At 40.2% G+C, this 21,169-nt stretch overlaps 1 protein-coding gene across 1 annotated transcript; it reads right to left on the reverse strand.

Annotated features, from left to right (window-relative positions):
* Positions 1 to 8,410: 8,410 nt before the first annotated feature.
* On the reverse strand, positions 8,411 to 15,605 carry LOC310739954 (uncharacterized protein; the record flags this gene model as incomplete). Its single annotated transcript, XM_083566248.1, has 4 exons — positions 8,411 to 9,362; positions 10,396 to 10,527; positions 10,625 to 10,948; positions 15,329 to 15,605. The coding sequence occupies 4 exons, from the start codon at positions 15,603 to 15,605 to the stop codon at positions 9,028 to 9,030; spliced, it is 1,068 nt and encodes a 355-aa protein (XP_083422374.1). The 3' UTR covers positions 8,411 to 9,027.
* Between the last annotated feature and the right edge of the window lie 5,564 nt (positions 15,606 to 21,169).

The following is a 21,169-nucleotide window of genomic DNA, read 5'->3' on the forward strand; positions in this document are numbered from 1 at the left end:
GCATGTACAGCAAATGCTACTTTTCTAGTTTCTAGCACAGTTTATAGAACATTGACAAAACCCCAAATGAGCAAAGCCAGTGCATCTGATCATGCCTGCTTGCTGTGGTTAGCTGCTCTTTTATCTATTTGTAGTGGCTGAAAACCTCATGTCATCAGTGTCTGATGTGCAGTGCAGTGTTGTAAAAACTGTGCAACTGGCAAATGTTCCTGTAGAAAGATATGCAGTTTGTGGAGAATAATTTGGTCATGGTTCCTTATCCAGTGTCCCTGTTGGAGAACCATCTAACACATTCATGAACTAAAATTAAATAATAATAATCTGAATACTCTATTAAAAGTCATTAGATTAAACATTAGGTTTATGGCAGACCCCCTTGTTAAGAGCAACTTACTGATATCTTGCTTATACAACTCAAACATCAACAGTTTCAGAATATTGTGGAATTTGCAGCTGCTGTTTCCTGGTTCTGAAGATCAATATTTTAGGATTTTAGGACTTTGGCAGGTTTACTCCTTTTGTCCATCACATGTCCCCCCATGTTGTTTTCTCCCACTTGTTAATCTAATCATTGTTTCCTTGTGCCTCAGTTACTTGCTTTGCCGTCTCTATGTGCTGAGTGTCCCTGCGTCTTCAGCTTTGTCTCAGGTTAACCTGGGTAAGGTTTTTTTTTTCTTTGAGAATCTGCTCTAGTGATGTTAAGACAATATTTTTGTTTTTGTTCATTGTGCATTATTGTATGTGGATGTTGGACTATATGTTAAAGCCTTGATTATGTCTTTATTTTTTCCCCTCCCCACCCTCCCATGAGGCACATTCTGAAAGAATCTGAATCTAACCTTGTTCTAGCTAGCATTCTATTCGCTAATTATTAAGGTGTCAGCAACATTAGACAGTGGATGCTTGATAACTTTCTTCTGCTCAACTCAGATAAGATGGAAGTACTTTTACTAGGACCACATGCAGCTAGAAGCAAACTTACGTAGCATCTCTGGATGGTGTTTCTGTCGAAGTGTGTACAGCAGTCAAAGACCTTGGTGTGATTATTGAATCGACTCTTTCCTTTGAGGCTCACATGAATAATATCACCAGGATCGCCTTCTTTCACCTTAGAAATATTGCTGAAATTTGAAATATGCTGTCGTTACATCATAAAAAAAACTAGTTCACAGATGGTCACTTCTTCTCTCAGCCTGGCTTCCACTACTCTTTCCCATAACTTCATAGTGTGACTGATCAACTTTATTCCGCTGTAGTTACTGCAGGTCTGCACATCAACTCATTTTACTGCAATACTTTACATGTATTATTAGACATTTTATTTCCCCATCAAGTAAAAAATAGCAGCAGAACCCAGTAAAACCAAATAGAAGCTAAGATAAACGTGTACAAGTCCAAATCCAAAAAAAGGTAGGACACTGTGTAAAATGTAAATAAAAACAGCGTTCCCAATGTGTTGTTGACGCAGCCTCTCGTTCCCCTCAGGGAACCAGGCTTACATACCTAACCGAAAGAGATTCTGTGGTCTGATGAAACCAAGATAAAATATTTGGCCGTACAGCTGCACCTTAATGTTTGTTCAATCTAAGTAAGTGTTTTTCTTTCTTTCTCTTCTGCTTTTCATTCAGGGTTTAATAGTTTGTGTAATGTTTAGATCTTTTTTTATTGTATTAACAGTGAGATGGAACATTATATGCTGTAAGCCTATGCCTAGCTGAAGAGGTTATGTGATGCCGCTGCTGTTTTGCTTGCGGGCATCGCTGCTGCTTTGCTCTCGACTTTACTTCTGTTTTCTTAATAAAAATTATTGCTGAGGCAACACTTATTATCTACCTAAAACCATCCAAAAAGTGAAGCATGGTGGTGGCAGCATTATGTTGTACGAATGTTTTTCTGCAGTTGGGACTTTGCAACTGGTCACGGTTGAGGAAAAGCTAAATGGAGCAAAGTACAGAGATTTCCTCAATAAAATCCTGTTCCACAGCACTCAGGACCACAGACTGGGCCAAAAGTTTACCTTCCTACAACACTAAGCACACAGATAAGATAAGACAGGAGTGGCTTAGGGATACACATACTCATTTTCTGAAAGTTCATCATGCTAATATGTCAGACGTAAATATTCATGTAATATATACATACACTTCTGCACACACTTGTAAATGTATAAAGTGCTTATGCCTCATGATTACTATCCCTTACTTACTTCCTCTTTTCTTTACTGTTTATTATTGTTTAATGTTTAATATTTGCTGGAGTTTGCTGCACGTCACAAATGTTTCCTTTACACACTGTGACATCAATACATATAACAAGTAAACTTGAAACTTGATCATACTTAGTAAAAACCTGCTTGCACTATTCGGAGTTCCAATAATTTCTCATTTTGCCAGCGTTGCCTCAGTTCTGCTTTCTGTTTTTTTGATAAACTCTTTCATAGTTTAATTCTAAATTTCAGAAGCTTATTTGCTGACATTCACAGGGAGAAAAAATTGCAAATGGAGTAAAATGCTGGTAACCAGAGACTTTAATCTATTTAGTCCCAGCGCCCCCTTTGGGTGTATATCAGTACTACAGTATCAAATCAAATCAATTCAAATTTAATTTGTCACATACATACAGAGTACAACATGCAGTGAAATGCTTTTTACAACGGTCCGGCATTCAAGAAAAAATAAACCAAGAAAAAAAGAAGGTATTTAAATAAAAAGTATAAACTATATAAATATAAAAGTATAAACTATATGAATGTGTATATACATAGATGTTTATGACAGTAAAACTGTCATAAAAAAGTGACATTTAAAAAGTAAAAAAAAAAAGTTAAATAAAAAAAGTCAAATTTAAAGTGATTAACGTGATAACGTGCAGTATGGTGTGGTATAAAGTGGCACTGTGCTGTGCAAGTCCAGAGTTAAAGTGACAGTCCAGAGATTAAAGTGCCATAAAGGCAAAAAAAGTTGTGAAGATGGAGAGAGAGGTCCAGTACTAGATCCTGGGTGTTTCCTGGTTTAAACAGTATATCAGTAGCTCTTATTTCTCTATTGTTTACAGGAATGTGCTAACAACATTAACAAGAAATCAGGAACATCAGGCACCTGGTTTAAATTTGGTAAGTGGCTTTCCCTGTAAGTAGGTGTAGGTTGTATTAAACACATAAACACAAACTAATGTTGGTTTCATGACCTGAGGTCTATTTATTTAAATATTCCTGAAAAAAAATGAGCTTATGGATGAACTACACATACAAGTAAAATTTAACTGACAGGTGATCTAAACACAATTTTTACTTCAGAAAACTCAACATGGGTGATGGGTGTGTAGATTTATATATATATACACAGTGAGGAAAATAAGTATTTGAACACCCTGCTATTTTGCAAGTTCTCCCACTTAGAAATCATGGAGGGGTCTGAAATTGTCATCGTAGGTGCATGTCCACTGTGAGAGACATAATCTAAAAAAAAAATCCAGAAATCACAATGTATGATTTTTTAACTATTTATTTGTATGATACAGCTGCAAATAAGTTTTTGAACACCTGAGAAAGTCAATGTTAATATTTGGTACAGGAGCCTTTGTTTGCAATTACAGAGGTCAAACGTTTCCTGTAGTTTTTCACCAGGTTTGCACACACTGCAGGAGGGATTTTGGCCCACTCCTGCACACAGATCTTCTTTAGATCAGTCAGGTTTCTGGCCTGTCGCTGAGAAACACAGAGTTTGAGCTCCCTCCAAAGATTCTCTATTGGGTTTAGGTCTGGAGACTGGCTAGGCCACGCCAGAACCTTGATATGCTTCTTACAGAGCCACTCCTTGGTTATCCTGGCTGTGTGCTTCGGTTCATTGTCATGTTGGAAGACCCAGCCTCGACCCATCTTCAATGCTCTTACTGAGGAAAGGAGGTTGTTCCCCAAAATCTCGCAATACATGGCCCCGGTCATCCTCTCCTTAATACAGTGCAGTCGCCCTGTCCCATGTGCAGAAAAACACCCCCAAAGCATGATGCTACCACCCCAATGCTTCAAAGTAGGGATGGTGTTCTTGGGATGGTACTCATCATTCTTCTTCCTCCAAACACATTAATGGAATTATGACCAAAAAGTTCTATTTTGGTCTCATCTGACCACATTACTTTCTTCCATGACTCCTCTGGATCATCCAAATGGTCATTGGCAAACTTAAAAGGTGCCTGGACATGTGCTGGTTTAAGCAGGGGAACCTTCCGTGCCATGCATGATTTCAAACCATGACGTCTTAGTGTATTACCAACAGTAACCTTGGAAACGGTGGTCCCAGCTCTTTTCAGGTCATTGACCAGCTCCTCCTGTGTAGTTCTGGGCTGATTTCTCACCTTCCTTAGGATCATTGAGACCCCACGAGGTGAGATCTTGCATGAAGCCCCAGTCTGAGGGAGATTGACAGTCATGTTTAGCTTCTTCCATTTTCTAATGATTGCTCCAACAGTGGACCTTTTTTTACCAAGCTGCTTGCCAATTTCCCCATAGCTCTTTCCAGCCTTGTGGAGGTGTACAATTTTGTCTCTAGTGTCTTTGGACAGCTCTTTGGTCTTGGCCATGTTAGTAGTTGGATTCTTACTGATTGTATGGGGTGGATAGGTGTCTTTATGCAGCTAATGTCCTCAAACAGTTGCATCTAATTTAGAATAATAAATGTAGTGGAGGTGGACATTTTTAAGGCAGACTAACAGGTCTCTGAGGGTCAGAATTCTAGCTGATAGACAGGTGTTTAAATACTTATTTGCAGCTGTATCTTCTTCTTCTTCTTCTTCTTTCGGCTGCCACTAGATGGAGCCACCAGGTAGGAGGACTCCATCTTCAGCATTTTTCTACCAATATAATTCATGTCCCTTCTCTGCACATGTCTAAACCATCTCAATCTCGCCTCACTCACCTTGACACTAAAACATCCTACATGTGCTGTCCCTCTAATAAACTCATTTCTAATCTTGTCCATCCTCGTCACTCCCAACGAAAACCTTAACATCTTCAGCTCTGCTACCTTCAGCTCCACCTCCTGTCTTTTACTCAATGCCACTGTCTCTAATCCATACAACATTGCAGGTCTCACCACAGTCCTATAAACTTTCCCTTTCATTCTTGCAGATACCCTACTATCACAAATCACTCCTGTCACTCTTCTCCACCCACTCCACCCTGCCTGCACTCTTTTCTTTACTTCTCTAACACACTCTCCATTACTTTGCACTGTTGACCCCAGCTACCTGAACTCCTCGACCTTCTCCACCTCTTCTCCCTGCAACCGCATCACTCCACTGCCCTCCCTCTCATTCACACATGTACTCTGTCTTACACCTACTGACTTTCATTCCCCTGCTCTCCAGCGCATATCTCCACCTCTCCAGGCTCTTCTCAACGTGCTCACTACTCTCACCACAAATCACAATATCATCTGCAAACATCATAGTCCAGGGAGACTCCTGTCTGACCTCGTCCATCAACCTGTCCATCACCACTGCAAACAGGAAAGGGCTCAAGGCCGATCCTTGATGTAGTCCAACCTTCACCCTGAACCAGTCTGTCGTACCTACTGCACACTTCACTGCCATCACACTGTCCTCATACATGTCCTGCACCACCCTCACATACTTCTCTGACACACCTGACTTCCTCATACAATACCACAACTCCTCTCTCGGCACCCTGTCGTACGCTTTCTCTAAATCCACAAATACACAATGCAATTCCTTCTGTCCTTCTCTATACTTCTCCATCAACATCCTCAAAGCAAATAAGGCATCTGTGGTGCTCTTCCTCGGCATGAAACCATACTGTTGCTCACAGATGGTCACCTCTTCTCTCAGCCTGGCTTCCACTACTCTTTCCCATAACTTCATGGTGTGACTGATCAACTTAATTCCCCTGTAGTTACTGCAGGTCTGCACATCTCCCTTATGCTTAAAGATCGGTACCAGCACACTCCTTCTCCATTCCTCAGGCATCCTCTCCCCTTCCAGAATCCTGTTAAACAATCTGGTTAAAAACTCCACTGCCATCTCTCCTAAACATCTCCAAGTTTCTACAGGTATGTCATCTGGTCCAACCGACTTTCCATTCTTTATCCTCTTAATCGATGCTCTCACTTCCTCCTTACTAATCCTATCTACATCCTGCTTCACCAACTCCACATCCTCCAACCTTCTCTCTCTCTGATTTTCCTCATTCATCAGCTGCTCAAAATACTCCCTCCATCTTCTCAACACACTCTCCTCACTAGTCAACACATTTCCCTCTCCATCCTTTATTGCTCTAACTTCAGTACATCCTTCCCAGCTCGGTCCCTCTGCCTGGCCAATCGGTATAAATCCTTTTCTCCTTCCTTAGTGTCCAACCTCTTATACAGCTCCTCATATGCCTTTTCCTTGGCTTTCGCCACATCCCTTTTTACCTGCTGCCGCATCTCCTTGTACTCCTGCCTACTTTTCTCATCACTCTGTCGATCCCAATTCTGTTTTGACAACCTCTTTCCCCTAATGCTCTCCTGCACTTCCTCATTCCACCACCACGTCTCCTTGTCTTGCTTTCTATTTCCAGATGTCACACCAAGTACTTTTCTAGCTGCCTCCCTCATCACTCCTGCAGTAGTTGCCCAATCATCCGGCACCTCTTCACCACCACCAAGCCCCTGTCTGACCTCTTCCCTGAACCTCACACTACACTCTTCCTCCTTCAGTTTCCACCATCTTATTCTTCTTTCAATCCTTACTTTCCTCCTCTTCCTCTTCGCCTCCAAAACCATCCTACAGACCACCATCCGATGCTGTCTAGCTACACTGTCCCCCGCCAACACCTTACAGTCTCCAATCTCCTTCAGGTTGCATCTCCCACACAGAACATAATCCACCTGTGTGCACCTTCCTCCACTCTTATACGTCACCCTATGATCCTCCTTCTTCTTAAAATACGTGTTCACCACTGCCATTTCCATCCTTTTAGCAAAATCTACCACCATCTGCCCTTCCACATTCCTCTCCTTAAAACCATACCTACCCATCACCTACTCATCACCTCTGTTCCCTTCACCAACATGCCCATTAAAGTCTGCCCCAATCACCAAACGTTCTTTCCTAGGTACACCATCTACCACTTCATCTAATTCACTCCAGAATCTTTCCTTCTCCTCCATCTCACAGCTAACTTGTGGAGCATAGGCACTGATGACATTTATCATTATCCCTTCAACTTCCACCTTCACGATCATCACCCTATCAGAAACTCTCTTCACCTCCACAACACTCTTACTGTACTCTTCCTTCAGAATCACCCCTACACCATTTCTCTTCCCATCCACACCATGATAAAACAGTTTGAACCCACCTCCAATGTTCCTGGCCTTACTCCCATTCCACTTGGTCTCCTGAACACACAACATATCTACCTTTCTCCTCTCCATCATATCAGCTACCTCTCTCCCTTTACCCATCATAGTACCAACATTTAAAGTCCCAACCCGAACCTCTACTCTCCTACACCGCTCCTTTTCCTGCCGTCTCTGTAGACGTCTTCCTCCTCTCCTTCACCTCCTTCGGCCAACAGTAGCCCAATTTCCACCGGTACCCTGTCGGCTAACGAAACCTGTGGCGGTCGTTGTTAACCCGGGCCTCGACCGATCCGGTATGACATTCTCATTTGTGATCTGCATATTTGATTTGGCACATGTTTTACGCTGGATGCCCTTCCTAACGCAACCCTCCCCATTTACCCGGGCTTGGGACCGGCACTAAGAATGCACTGGCTTGTGCCCCACTAATGGCTGGGTTTATTTGCAGCTGTATCATACATATAAATAGTTTAAAAATCATATATTGTGATTTCTGGATTTTTTTTTTTTAGATTATGTCTCTCACAGTGGACATGCACCTACGGTGACAATTTCGGACCCCTCCATGATTTCTAAGTGGGAGAACTTGCAAAATAGCAGGGTGTTCAAATACTTATTTTCCTCACTGTGTATATATATATATATATAATGTATGTGTGTGTCGTGCATGTATCAATGCAAAACAATGTTTAAATGCAAATTATGTAGACAATATCAATAGCAAATAATACTATAGCGTGCAGTTTGCAAACAGTAAAAAGAATAATGTGAGGAAAATGAAGTGAACGGTTAAATGCTAGCATTTTGTCCTGTTCATGAGAGTAAATTTGGCAGAAAGATGACATCATGCAGTAAACAGATTATCCATATCACAAACAAAACCTTAAAGCATATAAAAAAAGAAATAAAAAGCATTTCTAGAAAATTAAGCAAGATAATTTAATAAAAATCCAAAATAATTTAAAACATTTTTATTATTGTTATAAATGCAGTTTTAAAATATCAACAGACTCCGTGACATTTTTCAGTGGTGTGATAGGAGTAAAAGTAAATTTCAGTAACAATTAATAATTATTCTTGATTAATTATAATTGTATTTGCTTTAGTAGGTAAATGTGTTAATAGCAACAAAAAGTTTGATATATCTGCATCAGGGTCTGGATGTATGACGGCGTATTGGGGCCAATAAGGGGTAAAAAAAAAAACAAAGATTTGGAAGGGGAGGGGCAGGGAATTTCCGAGTTTAAAAAATTTAAAACTTTCAAGTTGTAAGTCAAAATTTTCTAGGTTAAAACTCTAAATTTGCGAGAAATAACTTGAAAATTTTGTTTGTAAAGCACAAATTTGTTGGGGTTTTTTTTCTATCAACTAAGAAAACCACGTATACACTTTACAAGGTTTGGGTAGATGTCACGTTGTGCGCTAGATCTAATCAAACTTTACTTTTCCCTTGGATTTAGCAACAAGGAAATACTTCCATTATCTTTTTTATCCCATATTGGCCCTAATACGCCATCATAGGGACGAATTTTCCTCTAGAATGAATAAAGTGATCTATCTAGCCATTAAAACAGATTCCTGGTTAAAGAAAAACAACTTATATTAAAGTTCACGTAAAAGAAACATAACAATGATAATATCTTAACAGTGGAAAATTATCTGGACACTATGTTATATAAATGTCCACCCCGTCATAGTCATTGTACACATCACTTCTTTGTTCATCAGCACCAACATTAACATAATCATCATCAGAGTCTTCTGAATCCTCCTTCTGCTGGAAACATGTTTCTGCCTTTTCAAAAGCAGCATTAATCTCTGCTTCCTCATAGTCATTGCTCACATCACTTTTTTGATCATCAGCATCAACATTTTCATAGTCATCATCTGAATCTCCTGAATGCTCCTTCTGCTGGAAAATGGTTTCTGCATTTTCATAATCAGCTTCATTGTCATCTGGCTCCGTCTGTTCTGGGGGAATCTCATATGAGTCTCTGGCACCTATGAATTGATCGAGTCAAAATGCACATGTTTATCCGTTATTTTCTTCATATTAATATAGATATTAAAACAAGTCAACAATTTTTATTCAGGTTAAGACGATCATGTGATTTAATCCCTTAAAGAAATTTAATTTGTAATTTCTTTATTGAGTTCATATACTGACCCTAACCCTAGTTCATAAGTTCATAACCCTAACCCAGCTAACACTGGTGACTCTTTCCAGTAGAAAACATGACCTCCAAAAAACTTTCACTCTTTCACCAATATACACATTTTAAAAATCCAAAAACCTGTCAAAACAACCGTATTTTCCGGCTTAAACAACGAAGCGGCTAATTTATGAATTTTTTCTGGGTTTTTCCCGGTTTCACAAACTTCAAGGCAAAAAACTGAGACCCATAACATTAGACCAATGAAATTGCGGAACGGGTTCAGGTGAACCAATGAAACTCTTTATATTAAATCAGATGCGCTCCCACTGAATCGGGCCGCAGCACATCATAAATATGGATGATGTTCCTCTGACGTTTGACCTGCCGCTCACTCGGACTGTCTACAGGAAATGCGAATCATTCGTCACGCTGAAAACAACCGGGCATGAAAACACACTTTACCTGTGTTCTGAGCTGCACGGCATCGAGAGAAAAGATTCACCGATGGTGATTTTTAAACACACGACGATGCCGAAAGATAAACTCTCGAGAGAAATAGTTGTGAAAGGAAGGAGGAAGACAGTGAACAATGACTTTCTTGTTAGGCTACTGTTTAGATACAAGCCGTGTTACAAACACTGTCTTTCATTAAAGCCTGTGTAAAGTTCATTAGTTTCAGTGTAAACACCTGCGGCTTATAGACAGGTGCGGCTTATTTATGTTCAAAATAAACATCTTTGTCAAATTCAGTGGGTGCGGCTTATATATGAGTGCGTTTAATAGTTCCGGAAATTACGGTACTCTTGAAGAAAATGAGTTTAAAATTCAGTGGTGCCGTCTATAAAACTACATTATATTAGTGAAACTTTAAAACTCACACTGTTTGCTATTCTTTTTATTTTGCTGAAGCTTTCTTCTTTTTTGCATTTTCAAAAAGCAAATGATGACTGGAACTAAGAGGAGAAGCAGTCCTGCTGTCACTCCAACACCAATATAGGGAGCCAAAGATGCTGAAACAGAAATCCATCATCATTATCATCATCATCATCTTTATTACTTTAGAAAACTGTAGAACAGAACTAAAAGAACTAGTTTATTTTACTCTACCTTTCACAGTGATGACGAGGAGCTCAGTGGCAGTCAAGGTAAAGGAACGTGAATTCACGCTAACTTCATAAGTACAGCTGTAGTTTCCCTGATGGACAAAATCTGCCTCAGGGAACAGGAAGACGGTTGAGTGGTTAACAGCTGATTGAGTTTTGGTGAAGTTGGATCCACTGAACTTTAAATGGAAGGAACCGCCTGGATGCTGAGGTTTAGTGGAGCAGATAATGGAGAAGCTGTAGCCCCTTGTCACCTCTGGTCCATCAGATCCCCAGTGAAATGAACCACTGGCAGCACTGAAGGAGACGCGGGGCTGCAGCAGGTTCACTACAAAACAACAAACAGGTTCAAATGTTGTATGTTTCTAGCAAAAAACCCTCAATGTGAAAATAAAGTGATGATAAAGACACAAAAATAAATATAAATAAATGTGAGGCTGGTAAAGACACAACTATTTGCAGTTTCTTCAAAATAAGCAAATTGTTTCAGAACATTTATTGTATAAAAAAACAGGATGTCAGCTGTAAACAGAGAGGAGATGAATTGTTATGTAACGCTAAGGACAGTTTATTCATCTCTGTCTCATTGTGCTGTCAGTAACTGCTTTCGCCTGAGAGAGAGCGGCTGTGCTGGTGGACAACACAGAACACACACACACACACACACACATACACGCACGCACACACATACAAATAAACACAACATGAATTTTACATTCATAGAGCAGATACCAGTGGTGAGTCGTGCATTTCATATCTAGGCCTTGCTTGGACTCCTACCTGAGTCAATACATACCATCATTTTGATGCCACGGCTTTAGAAACTATCAATATTACATAAAAACTCAGTATAACAGAGCGCTGCATTACAGAGGGAATCTGAAAATTAAGTATATCGTCCAACACTGAAACATTCCTCCATTAAACCTAATATCTAGTGCACCTTAGACTGTGCAGCAAGCAGCAGTGGTGTTTTGATACCCTTGGGAGGGAGCATGTTAAGAACAATTTGGTTCTTTCACCCACCAAGTTGTGTCACCTGCCCCATTGCATACATGTATTTTCATAGAGAAGGCCTCCACAAATAATCTAAAGCTCTTTGAGCATGTGGTGTTGATGTGAAAATGGCGAGAAGATAAATGGCCTAGGCAACTGAGGACACAGCAGGAGAACAGCCAGTACATCTGGTCACACCTACTTGCTAAGTCACAATCCTGAAATACATCCTGACTGATAAAAATTATGTGCAGATTCTCATGTGCATTTGCAAGTGGATTCTAGGGTTAGGGTTAGATTGCAAAAATCTAATTCAATTCAATTCATGATTCCACACACTGGGACAGTTAACAGAAGAATCTTCAGGAACAAGAAGATTGTGGTTATATAATAAGTATGAAGTGTGCTATTGAGTGGGTTCATCTCCAAAACAATAATGAGGCAGCAATTGTGGAGAAACGGAGATTTAATTCTGAAAAACACAGCATGTTTGCTTGTCTGATCATACACAATAAATGTAATAATTAAATTTACATTTATGGCATTTAGCAGACACCCTTATCCAGAGTGTTGCATTAGACAGAGGGCAGGGGTTCACATTGTCCTAGGTGGTGGTGGGAGGGTTGTCCTATGCTTTAAAGTCAGAAGATCACAGTGGAGGAGACCAAGTACAAGAGTGTGTTATTCATCTCCCTTCAATACTCCCTGCTTGGGTACACTTATAATTCACTGCTTCAGTCAGAAATATTCATTAACCCAGCCATTAGGGAGGCACAAGCCAGTGCACTCTTAGTGCCGGTCCCAAGCCCGGGTAAATGGGGAGGGTTGCGTTAGGAAGGGCATCCAGCGTAAAACATGTGCCAAATCAAATATGCCGATAACAAATGAGAATTTCATACCGGATCGGTCGAGGCCCGGGGTTAACAACGACCGCCACAGGTATCGTTAGCCAACAGGGTGCCGGTGGAAATTGGGCTACTGTTGGCCGAAGGAGGAGAAGGAGAGGAGGAAGACATCTACAGAGATGGCAGGAAAAGGAGCAGTGTAGAAGAGTGGACGTTCGGGTTGGTACTTTAAATGTTGGTACTATGACGGGTAAAGGGAGAGAGGTAGCTGATATGATGGAGAGGAGAAGGTAGATATGTTGTGTGTTCAGGAGACCAAGTGGAAAGGGAGTAAGGCCAGGAACTTTGGAGGTGGGTTCAAACTGTTCTATCATGGTGTGGATGGAAAGAGAAATGGTGTAGGGGTGATTCTGAAGGAAGAGTACAGTAAGAGTGTAGTGGAGGTGAAGAGAGTTTCTGATAGGGTGATGAACGTGAAGCTGGAAGTTAAAGGGATGATGATAAATGTCATCAGTGCCTATGCTCCACAAGTTGGCTGTGAGATGGAGGAGAAGGAAAGATTCTGGAGTGAATTAGATGAAGTGGTAGATGGTGTACCTAGGAAAGAACGTTTGGTGATTGGGGCAGACTTTAATGGGCATGTTGGTGAAGGGAACAGAGGTGATGAGGAGGTGATGGGTAGGTATGGCCTTAAGTAGAGGAATGTGAAAGGGCAGATGGTGGTAGATTTTGCTAAAAGGATGGAAATAGCAGTGGTGAACACGTATTTTAAGGAGAAGGAGGATCATAGGGTGACGTATAAGAGTGGAGGAAGGTGCACACAGGTGGACTATGTTCTATGCAGGAGATGCAACCTAAAGGAGATTGGAGACTGTAAGGTGTTGGCAGGGGACAGTGTAGCTAGACAGCATCGAATGGTGGTCTGTAGGATGGTTTTGGAGGCGAAGAAGAAGAGAAGGAGAGTGAGGACTGAAAGAAGAATAAGATGGTGGAAACTGAAGGAGGAAGAGTGTAGTGTGAGGTTCAGGGAAGAGGTCGGACAGGGGCTTGGTGGTGGTGAAGAGGTGTTGAGTGATTGGGAAACTACTGCAGGAGTGATGAGGGAGGCAGCTAGAAAAGTACTTGGTGTGACATCTGGAAATAGAAAGGAAGACAAGGAGACTTGGTGGTGGAATGAGGAGAGAGCATAAGGAGAAAGAGGTTGGCAAAACAGAAGTGGGATAGACTGAGTGATTAGAAAGGTAGGCAGGAGTACAAGAGCACCACAGATGCCTTATTTGCTTTGAGGATGTTGATGGAGAAGTATAGAGAAGGACAGAAGGAATTGCATTGTGTATTTGTGGATTTAGAGAAAGCGTATGACAGGGTGCCGAGAGAGGAGCTGTGGTACTGTATGAGGAAGTCAGGTGTGTCAGAGAAGTATGTGAGGGTGGTGCAGGACATGTATGAGGACAGTGTGACGGCGTGAAGTGTGCAGAAGGAACGACAGACTGGTTCAGGGTGAGGGTTGGACTACATCAAGGATCGGCCCTGAGCCCTTTCTTGTCTGCAGTGGTGATGGACAGGTTGACGGACGAGGTCAGACAGGAGTCTCCCTGGACTATGATGTTTGCGGAAGATATTGTGATTTGTGGTGAGAGTAGTGAGCATTGAGAAGAGCCTGGAGAGGTGGAGATATGCGCTGGAGAGAAGGGGAATGAAAGTCAGTAGGAGTAAGACAGAGTACATGTGTGTGAATGAGAGGGAGGGCAGTGGAGTGGTGCGGTTGCAGTGAGAAGAGGTGGAGAAGGTGGAGGAGTTCAGGTACCTGGAGTCAACAGTGCAAAGTAATGGAGAGTGTGTTAGAGAAGTAAATGCAGGCAGGGTGGAGTGGGTGGAGAAGAGTGACAGGAGTGATTTGTGATAGTAGGGTATCTGCAAAAATGAAAGGGAAAGTTTATTGGACTGTGGTGAGACCTGCGATGTTGTATGGATTAAAGACAGTGGCATTGAGTAGAAGACAGGAGGTGGAGCTGGAGGTAGCAGAGCTGAAGATTTTAAGGTTTTCGTTGGGAGTGAAGAGGATGGATAAGATTAGAAATGAGTTTATTAGAGGGACAGCGCATGTAGGACAAGGTGAGGGAGGCAAGATTGAGATGGTTTGGACATGTGCAGAGGAGGGATATGAATTATATTGGTAGAAGAAAGCTGAGGATGGAGCCACCATGTAGGAGGAAAAGAGGAAGGCCAAGGAGGAGGTTCATGGATGTGGTGAGGGAAGACATGCAGGTAGTTGGTGTGAAAGAGGCAGATGTAGAGGACAGGGTGGTATGGAGACGGATGATCTGCTGTGGAGACCCCTAATGGGAGCAGCCGAAAGAAGAAGAATCAGAAATATTTGTTCTGGGCAAAGTTCATGTTCTGACTGTCTCCCAAGTTTTCCTCCACATCCTCACATGCTAGCGTTTTAGTCAGGAGTTCTGACTTTTTCCTCCTTGAAATAAATTAATGCTGTTTCATAGGAGGAATAAAACACTATACATTTGTATATACATATTGTAGAAACAGCTTACAACTAAGGATACAAAATATCCTCTTCATCAAAATGTGCCATCATTTATAATTTATTTTTCTTTACATAATCATAACAGCAAAAATCTAGTTTGTGTATTAGTCTGTTGGTGTGTCAAGAACTGAACAGATAATAAAAAAAATAAAATATATACAAGTGCAGAGTGAGAATTTAACCAGGTAACCAAATCCCAAGCAACTGACAGAATCCAAACATGAAATAGGCTAAGGTCAGACAATTGGACAACAGTAATGTCAGGTTATAACAAGAACGAAAAACAAATAAGATCAAACACCAGGATTCAGTCTGCACTTACCCACAGTAATGCTAATGGAGTTGCTCCTGGATGAAGTGGAGGATGTTTCCCTGTATGTGTAATCACAGGTGTACTCGCCCTGATGTGAAGCTTCTACAGTCAGAGTAAATGTTGTTGTAGACTCTGCAGTTTGCTTCTTTATTGATGTTCCAGTTTTATATAAACTGAAGTCTACAGAGATGCATGTTGGGCTGGGTGTGGAACATCTGAACTGAAGGACTTCTCTAGGTGAAACCACAGAGTTTGGGGAGATCCGAGTCAAAGTAGGAGCCTGCATGTCTTATCATATAAAACAATAATAATTTAGTACCCAAATATGCTGAATCAGGTTATTAGAATAAAAAGAATAATAACTACTTGAGCACACGACTCCAGCATCTTCATGATGTCCACAGTTCTCTACTCCAATTCCTCTGTGTGAGCACTGATCTATGTAGCTCTCAGTTCCAGTACACTGAACATCATCCAGCCAGGTTGGTTCAGTTCCCTGACCAAAGTGAGCATTACGGGGAGCACTGACGGCTTTACCACATCCAAGCTGCCTACACACCACCTCTGCATACTTTAAGTCCCAGTAATGATCACACACTGTTCCCCAACTGCCATTGTTATGGATCTCCACTCGACCACAGCAGTTACTCGAACCATTCACCAGCCTGATCTGATAATGCCCTCATTTATTATATAAAAATAGGCAGAAGGTTTTTATTCATTATTGATTTTTCTTTCTTTCAGTAATCTCATGACCCATTAAAAAATAAATAGACAATTGTAGACAATAACCCATTTGTTAAGAATAATGTATTTCTTCTAAATATCCAAACTCTATTCAAAGAGTCTAAGCTAAACAATTACAGTCATGTGAAAATTATATGGTTATATGCAATAGGACAAAATGTAAAATATCTGGTCCTTATTGAACTTAGAATGAATGAAATACATCCTCTGATGCTGTTTGTTGTTTCCCAGTTCTGAAGCTCTGTATTACCGGGATTTTGAAGTCCTGTTAAGGCTTTGCCTGTTCTACTGACTTTGTCTACTAGATGTCCCCATTGTTTTCTCCCACTTGTTAAGCTAATCATTGTTACCTCCTGTACTAAGTTTTCAGCCTGTATTTAAGTTTATTTAAGACCTTGTCTGGTCTGTTGGTGTCTCTGGGTAACTCCTTGGTGGTACGTTGCGAAGGGGAGGGAAGGCCACCCCGGCCTGTGACACTTGAATGAAACGATTTAAAATAGCAGGCAGTGGCTGTAGCTGAACATTGGTGAAAATGTTTAGTAAGACAGGAATGGAGCGGTTTCAGTATTTAGGAGATGGCTCCCTCTGGCATTTGGCTGAGTGAGTCTCTGGCAGAGACTCTTTTCTTCTCTGATGTCTGCTTGGTTTGATGTGCAAGGTTGATTTGGGTGTCCTTGATTAAACTTGTGGATCTATGATCTGAGCCTCCTGTAGCCACAGGTCCTTGTAGACAACCAAACCTTCCCAAACTGGCTGGTAGTTGGAGTGAGGATGCCTCATGTGAATTCTGTGAATTCCTTATGGATGCCTCTGCTGCCACTGGTCTTAAATGGCATGTTAAAGCATAACATAAGCGCTCTTCCAGACCTGAGATTACATTTTCATTCAACGAAAACGCTTTTTGGAACTGCTTTCGAAAGTAGATTATTTTGACTACACCATGTCGAAGCATAGCAACTTTTGGGAAATTATTGAAAATGGAAGTGTGGATGTGGAGCACTGCCATTTTCAAATTTCTACAGATTAGTGTAGATGTAGAAGGGATCATGAGTATTTGCTAGCCCAGGAAGCATTGGAAATTAATATGTTCAGTGGAAGAGTGAGAGAGGGAGTTCTGAGAATACTCAGACTATGGAAGAAAATCACACTTCTTTTCCTGCTCAAAGCTGCAATATGATCAGTGGTAGCAACCGATCTCCTGATTGAACCTCTCCACCTATCTGTCAGACAGTGGGTAATAGCCTGAGGTAAGCCTGATTTTAATGTGAGATAAATTGTGAACCCCGACCAGCACAATGTCCCCTGGTATTCTGTAATTTCTGAAGACATGATGAACCAAGAGGGAGTCATTTCAATGGTTGTAGGGACACACTTGAAAGGGACTAGACAACATGATTTGGAAAATATTTCTATCAAGTTCTTTCCAAAATGCTTATATTAAGTTCAGATGTTTTCTCCATGGGTTTTAATGAGTCAAGGAGGCAAAGAGGATACTGGGGTCAGGACCAAACCCTTGGTTAGTGTTGGCAGAAAGAAAAGTTCAAGGTTGGATCACCAGGTTTGTCAGGATGGTGTCGTAATTTGACGCTCCCATCACTGAGGTTGACAGGTAGCTCGCACGCAGCGAGCTCGTACTTAACCTCCAGTAAGAGGACCCAAATGAATCATACAGCATGATGTGGTACTATCTGCTGGTGGTGGTGGCCATGCAGAATTTCAATGAGGAGGGCTGGAGCTGGAACACCATGTTACACTGTGTAAGGAAGGCCTGACATCTTCCAGATATCACAGAGAAACATAGGTGAAGTTCATGATTGGGCAAGGCCAGTCCGGGCTTCAGTGGGAGCAGCTCGTGGGGCAGTGGAGGATAGGGGTTAAAGTTAAAAAGGCAGATTTTGGATGGCTGTGGTCAATTCCTGAAGCGGGTATGTGGGATCCTTTCTTTCCATTTCAGCAGAGAAGAGCTCGACTTGCTGAATTGAAGTGTGTACTTGGTGGCTGTTTCCCGTTCATAAATACAACAGGTGTACATAACTATACTGTTCCCCTCCTGGAGGTTTTAAGAAATTCATTAATCCGTTTCACAAAATAAACATGGTTTGTACCTGGTTATCCACATCCCAGAGTAACAATAAGGTACTTTATGATGTATGATGAGTCATCAAAGTCATCATTAACCATTCCTAGTTTCCAGACAAAAGGCCTCAAGCTGCTTGGGTGTAAAATGTATTCTTTCTTTTCATTTATTCGCTAAACAATCAAACTTGTCTTTTAGGGCAATTCTTACTGGTTCAGCTAAACTTATACTCTAGTACTGGGTTAAGAATCGATTTGTGGAAGACTTATATATTAATAAGATAATTGAATTTAACCAGCATGTTAGACCATTTTGTCATGTTTTAAACATACAGATACTACATACATTTTCTAAATAAATAATAGTTAAAGAACACAGAACACGAGTAGTTATATTTGCAAATATAAAGATTTTCCCTTCCATATTGTAACTTTATTTAATATGCTAAAGATCTGAATGTGATGATGATTAAAATGATTATGATAATTAATGTTTGTAGATATACTGTAGGTTATTATTATTAAATTTGTCTTGTTTAGAATTATTTTACTGTGCTTCCTGCCTTGTGTGAAATATAAAAAAATAGATTTTATAATAACAGAAGATGAGATGACCTCGTAGATCCGTTTTCTTGTAGTGCAGGAAATGAGCGGAAGTCCCTTAATTCACACTTTTATTTTTTGTGTATTGTGCCGCCACTCTATCTTGTACTTGTAGTCTTGAACAATCTTACAGCAAATATATTACTCCATGTATTATTTATGGAAAACAATCATTTAAATATTCTAATAAATCGGAATGAAACTAATTGTATGCGAAAAGAATTTTAACACCCCGATATAGAGAGAAAACCTAATTTAAAAGAAAAATACACTTACCAGCCAGCAGTGACGCCCTAAGAGCACTGACTATAGAGAGAAAATAAAGAAGGTGTAAAACAGGGATGTGCAAACTTAACAGAAGTAACAGAAATAGAAGACTTGTGAATGTCTGAGTGATCGAACCAAAGCTCTGTGCTTCTGCTACACAATGCTGTTCAGACTGTCATGTGTTTGTAATGAGACTTGTTCGTGTTTGTGCATTTAATTAGTTCATTTGTTAATACATGAACACTGTATAATATAATTTATACCCACAGTGTGGTGTTTAATTCTGGATTCTGATTTGTCGGTATTTGTATTACAAGCTCTAACAGCAATGCAGCTGCAAATCACAGGATTATATTAACACACTTATTTTACTGTCTTTATATTTGGAAAAAATCTGAAGCTTATAAGAAATATAAACCATCGGCTTGGTTCTGGAGAGAACTAGAAGTCTATCACATTTTGACCTGTTTCTACAGTGAAAAGAGAACCAGGTTTGACAAAAAAAAACATAACACAAGTTTCTTGTCAGTCATGAAATGCATCTTGTAGCAATGCAAGAAATGAAAATGTTTGTGAATGTCTCACGTATAAAATATTTCCAATAAGTAATTTATTATTTTTCTACTGAACTATAAACAATTAAAAATAGAGACATGCTTTATCTTCATACGGCAAGACATTGCAGACTATTTTGGCACTTCCATACTTCCAACTGTGTCTATGAGCAATACAAATATTAAATTATTACAATATAACAGTAAAGATTGTTTTTTACAATCTATGGAAACCACAACAACTAAATTGAAAACACCTTAATTTTTTTGCTTTAAATAGTATACATTTTACATTTTAAAATCTGAGTTTCCAAACTGTAAAATATAAATGTAAAAATTGTAAGCCATTACTTTTCTCATTTAAGATGATATTCAACAATTCCCAACATTGTTTATACAATTGTTTTTCTCAATTTCTGCAAATGGAGAATGTTTTTACAGTAAACACAGTAAAAAAAATTACACAAAGATTGATTGTGAAAATAACCCTGCATTGTCTCACCTTAACTCTGCCTATACAATACACATTAAATGTAAAAATTATAGTTATATCATGAACAAGGAAAAAATCATTAATCAAATTTTTTACGTTACCGAGCATTAATGTGAGATGAAGACTCAGCATCCTGGTCCTTGAGGAGTTCTTTAGTTTGGTTCTAGTTGCAGTATCACTGCTGCTGTTTTCTCACAGAGAATCTCATGAGACCATGATGATCGGTTCCTCATTCATCTGAAGAAGTGGAGTTTCTTTTATTTATTTTTTTTTTGCTTATGAAAGATGGGAAGTGTAAAACTGGTTTTGCTGCAACAGCCCAAGCATCACTTGATAGCGAAGCGTTTGTCAAGAAACCAGAGTGTGAAAACATTCTACTGTACTTCCTGTTTTTTATTCTCTCGGACACAGCTGTGACGTGGCTTCCTGTGTTTGACTTGTTTGTATTTGAGCAGGCGTTTTTCCTACTTTAAACTTTACAGATTTTTTTTTACATAATAATAAAAAAAAATAATGAAAAATAATCCGTATTCTTCTCTTCCTGTCACCCATCTTCTCTCTCTCTCTCTCTCTCTCTCTGACCACTGTTCCTGCCCCTCTTCCCTCCGTGGATTTTCCCACTTTCTCCAGGCCTGCCTCTGGATAGTGTTCTCTTCGACTGGAGGAAACTCTGTGCACCTTGGGTGGTTCCATGAAATTCCGGAGTAAGAACGGGAGCTTTGAGGACTGTAGTTAATGTCAACAGTCTGCTACATTGTCACAGCTCTTAGCCACTGGTCTTTCAGCTGCGGTTATAGAGACCATTCTCCAATCCAGAGCGTCTGTTCACTACATGGTGTGGAAAACACCAGTTAACTGCCCGGTCGGCTCAGTGCTGGAATTTCTTTAGAACAGTCCGCCAAAGGGTTGTCACCTTCCACCCTAAAGGTTTACGTGTCTGCTATTGCGGCTTAAAAGAAAAGTTAAGAGGGTCTGAATACTTTCTGAATGCACTATATATAAAACTGTAATTATTTATATTATACTAGTTTAGAGCACAGAAGAGCTCATTCCCAATTCACACTTTTTCTGACCAAATGTTCCAATTATTATAGTCAGTCTTGACAGAAC

This window comes from Silurus aristotelis (genome assembly GCF_946808225.1).
Source record: "Silurus aristotelis genome assembly, chromosome: 17".
Taxonomy (NCBI): Eukaryota; Metazoa; Chordata; class Actinopteri; order Siluriformes; family Siluridae; genus Silurus; species Silurus aristotelis.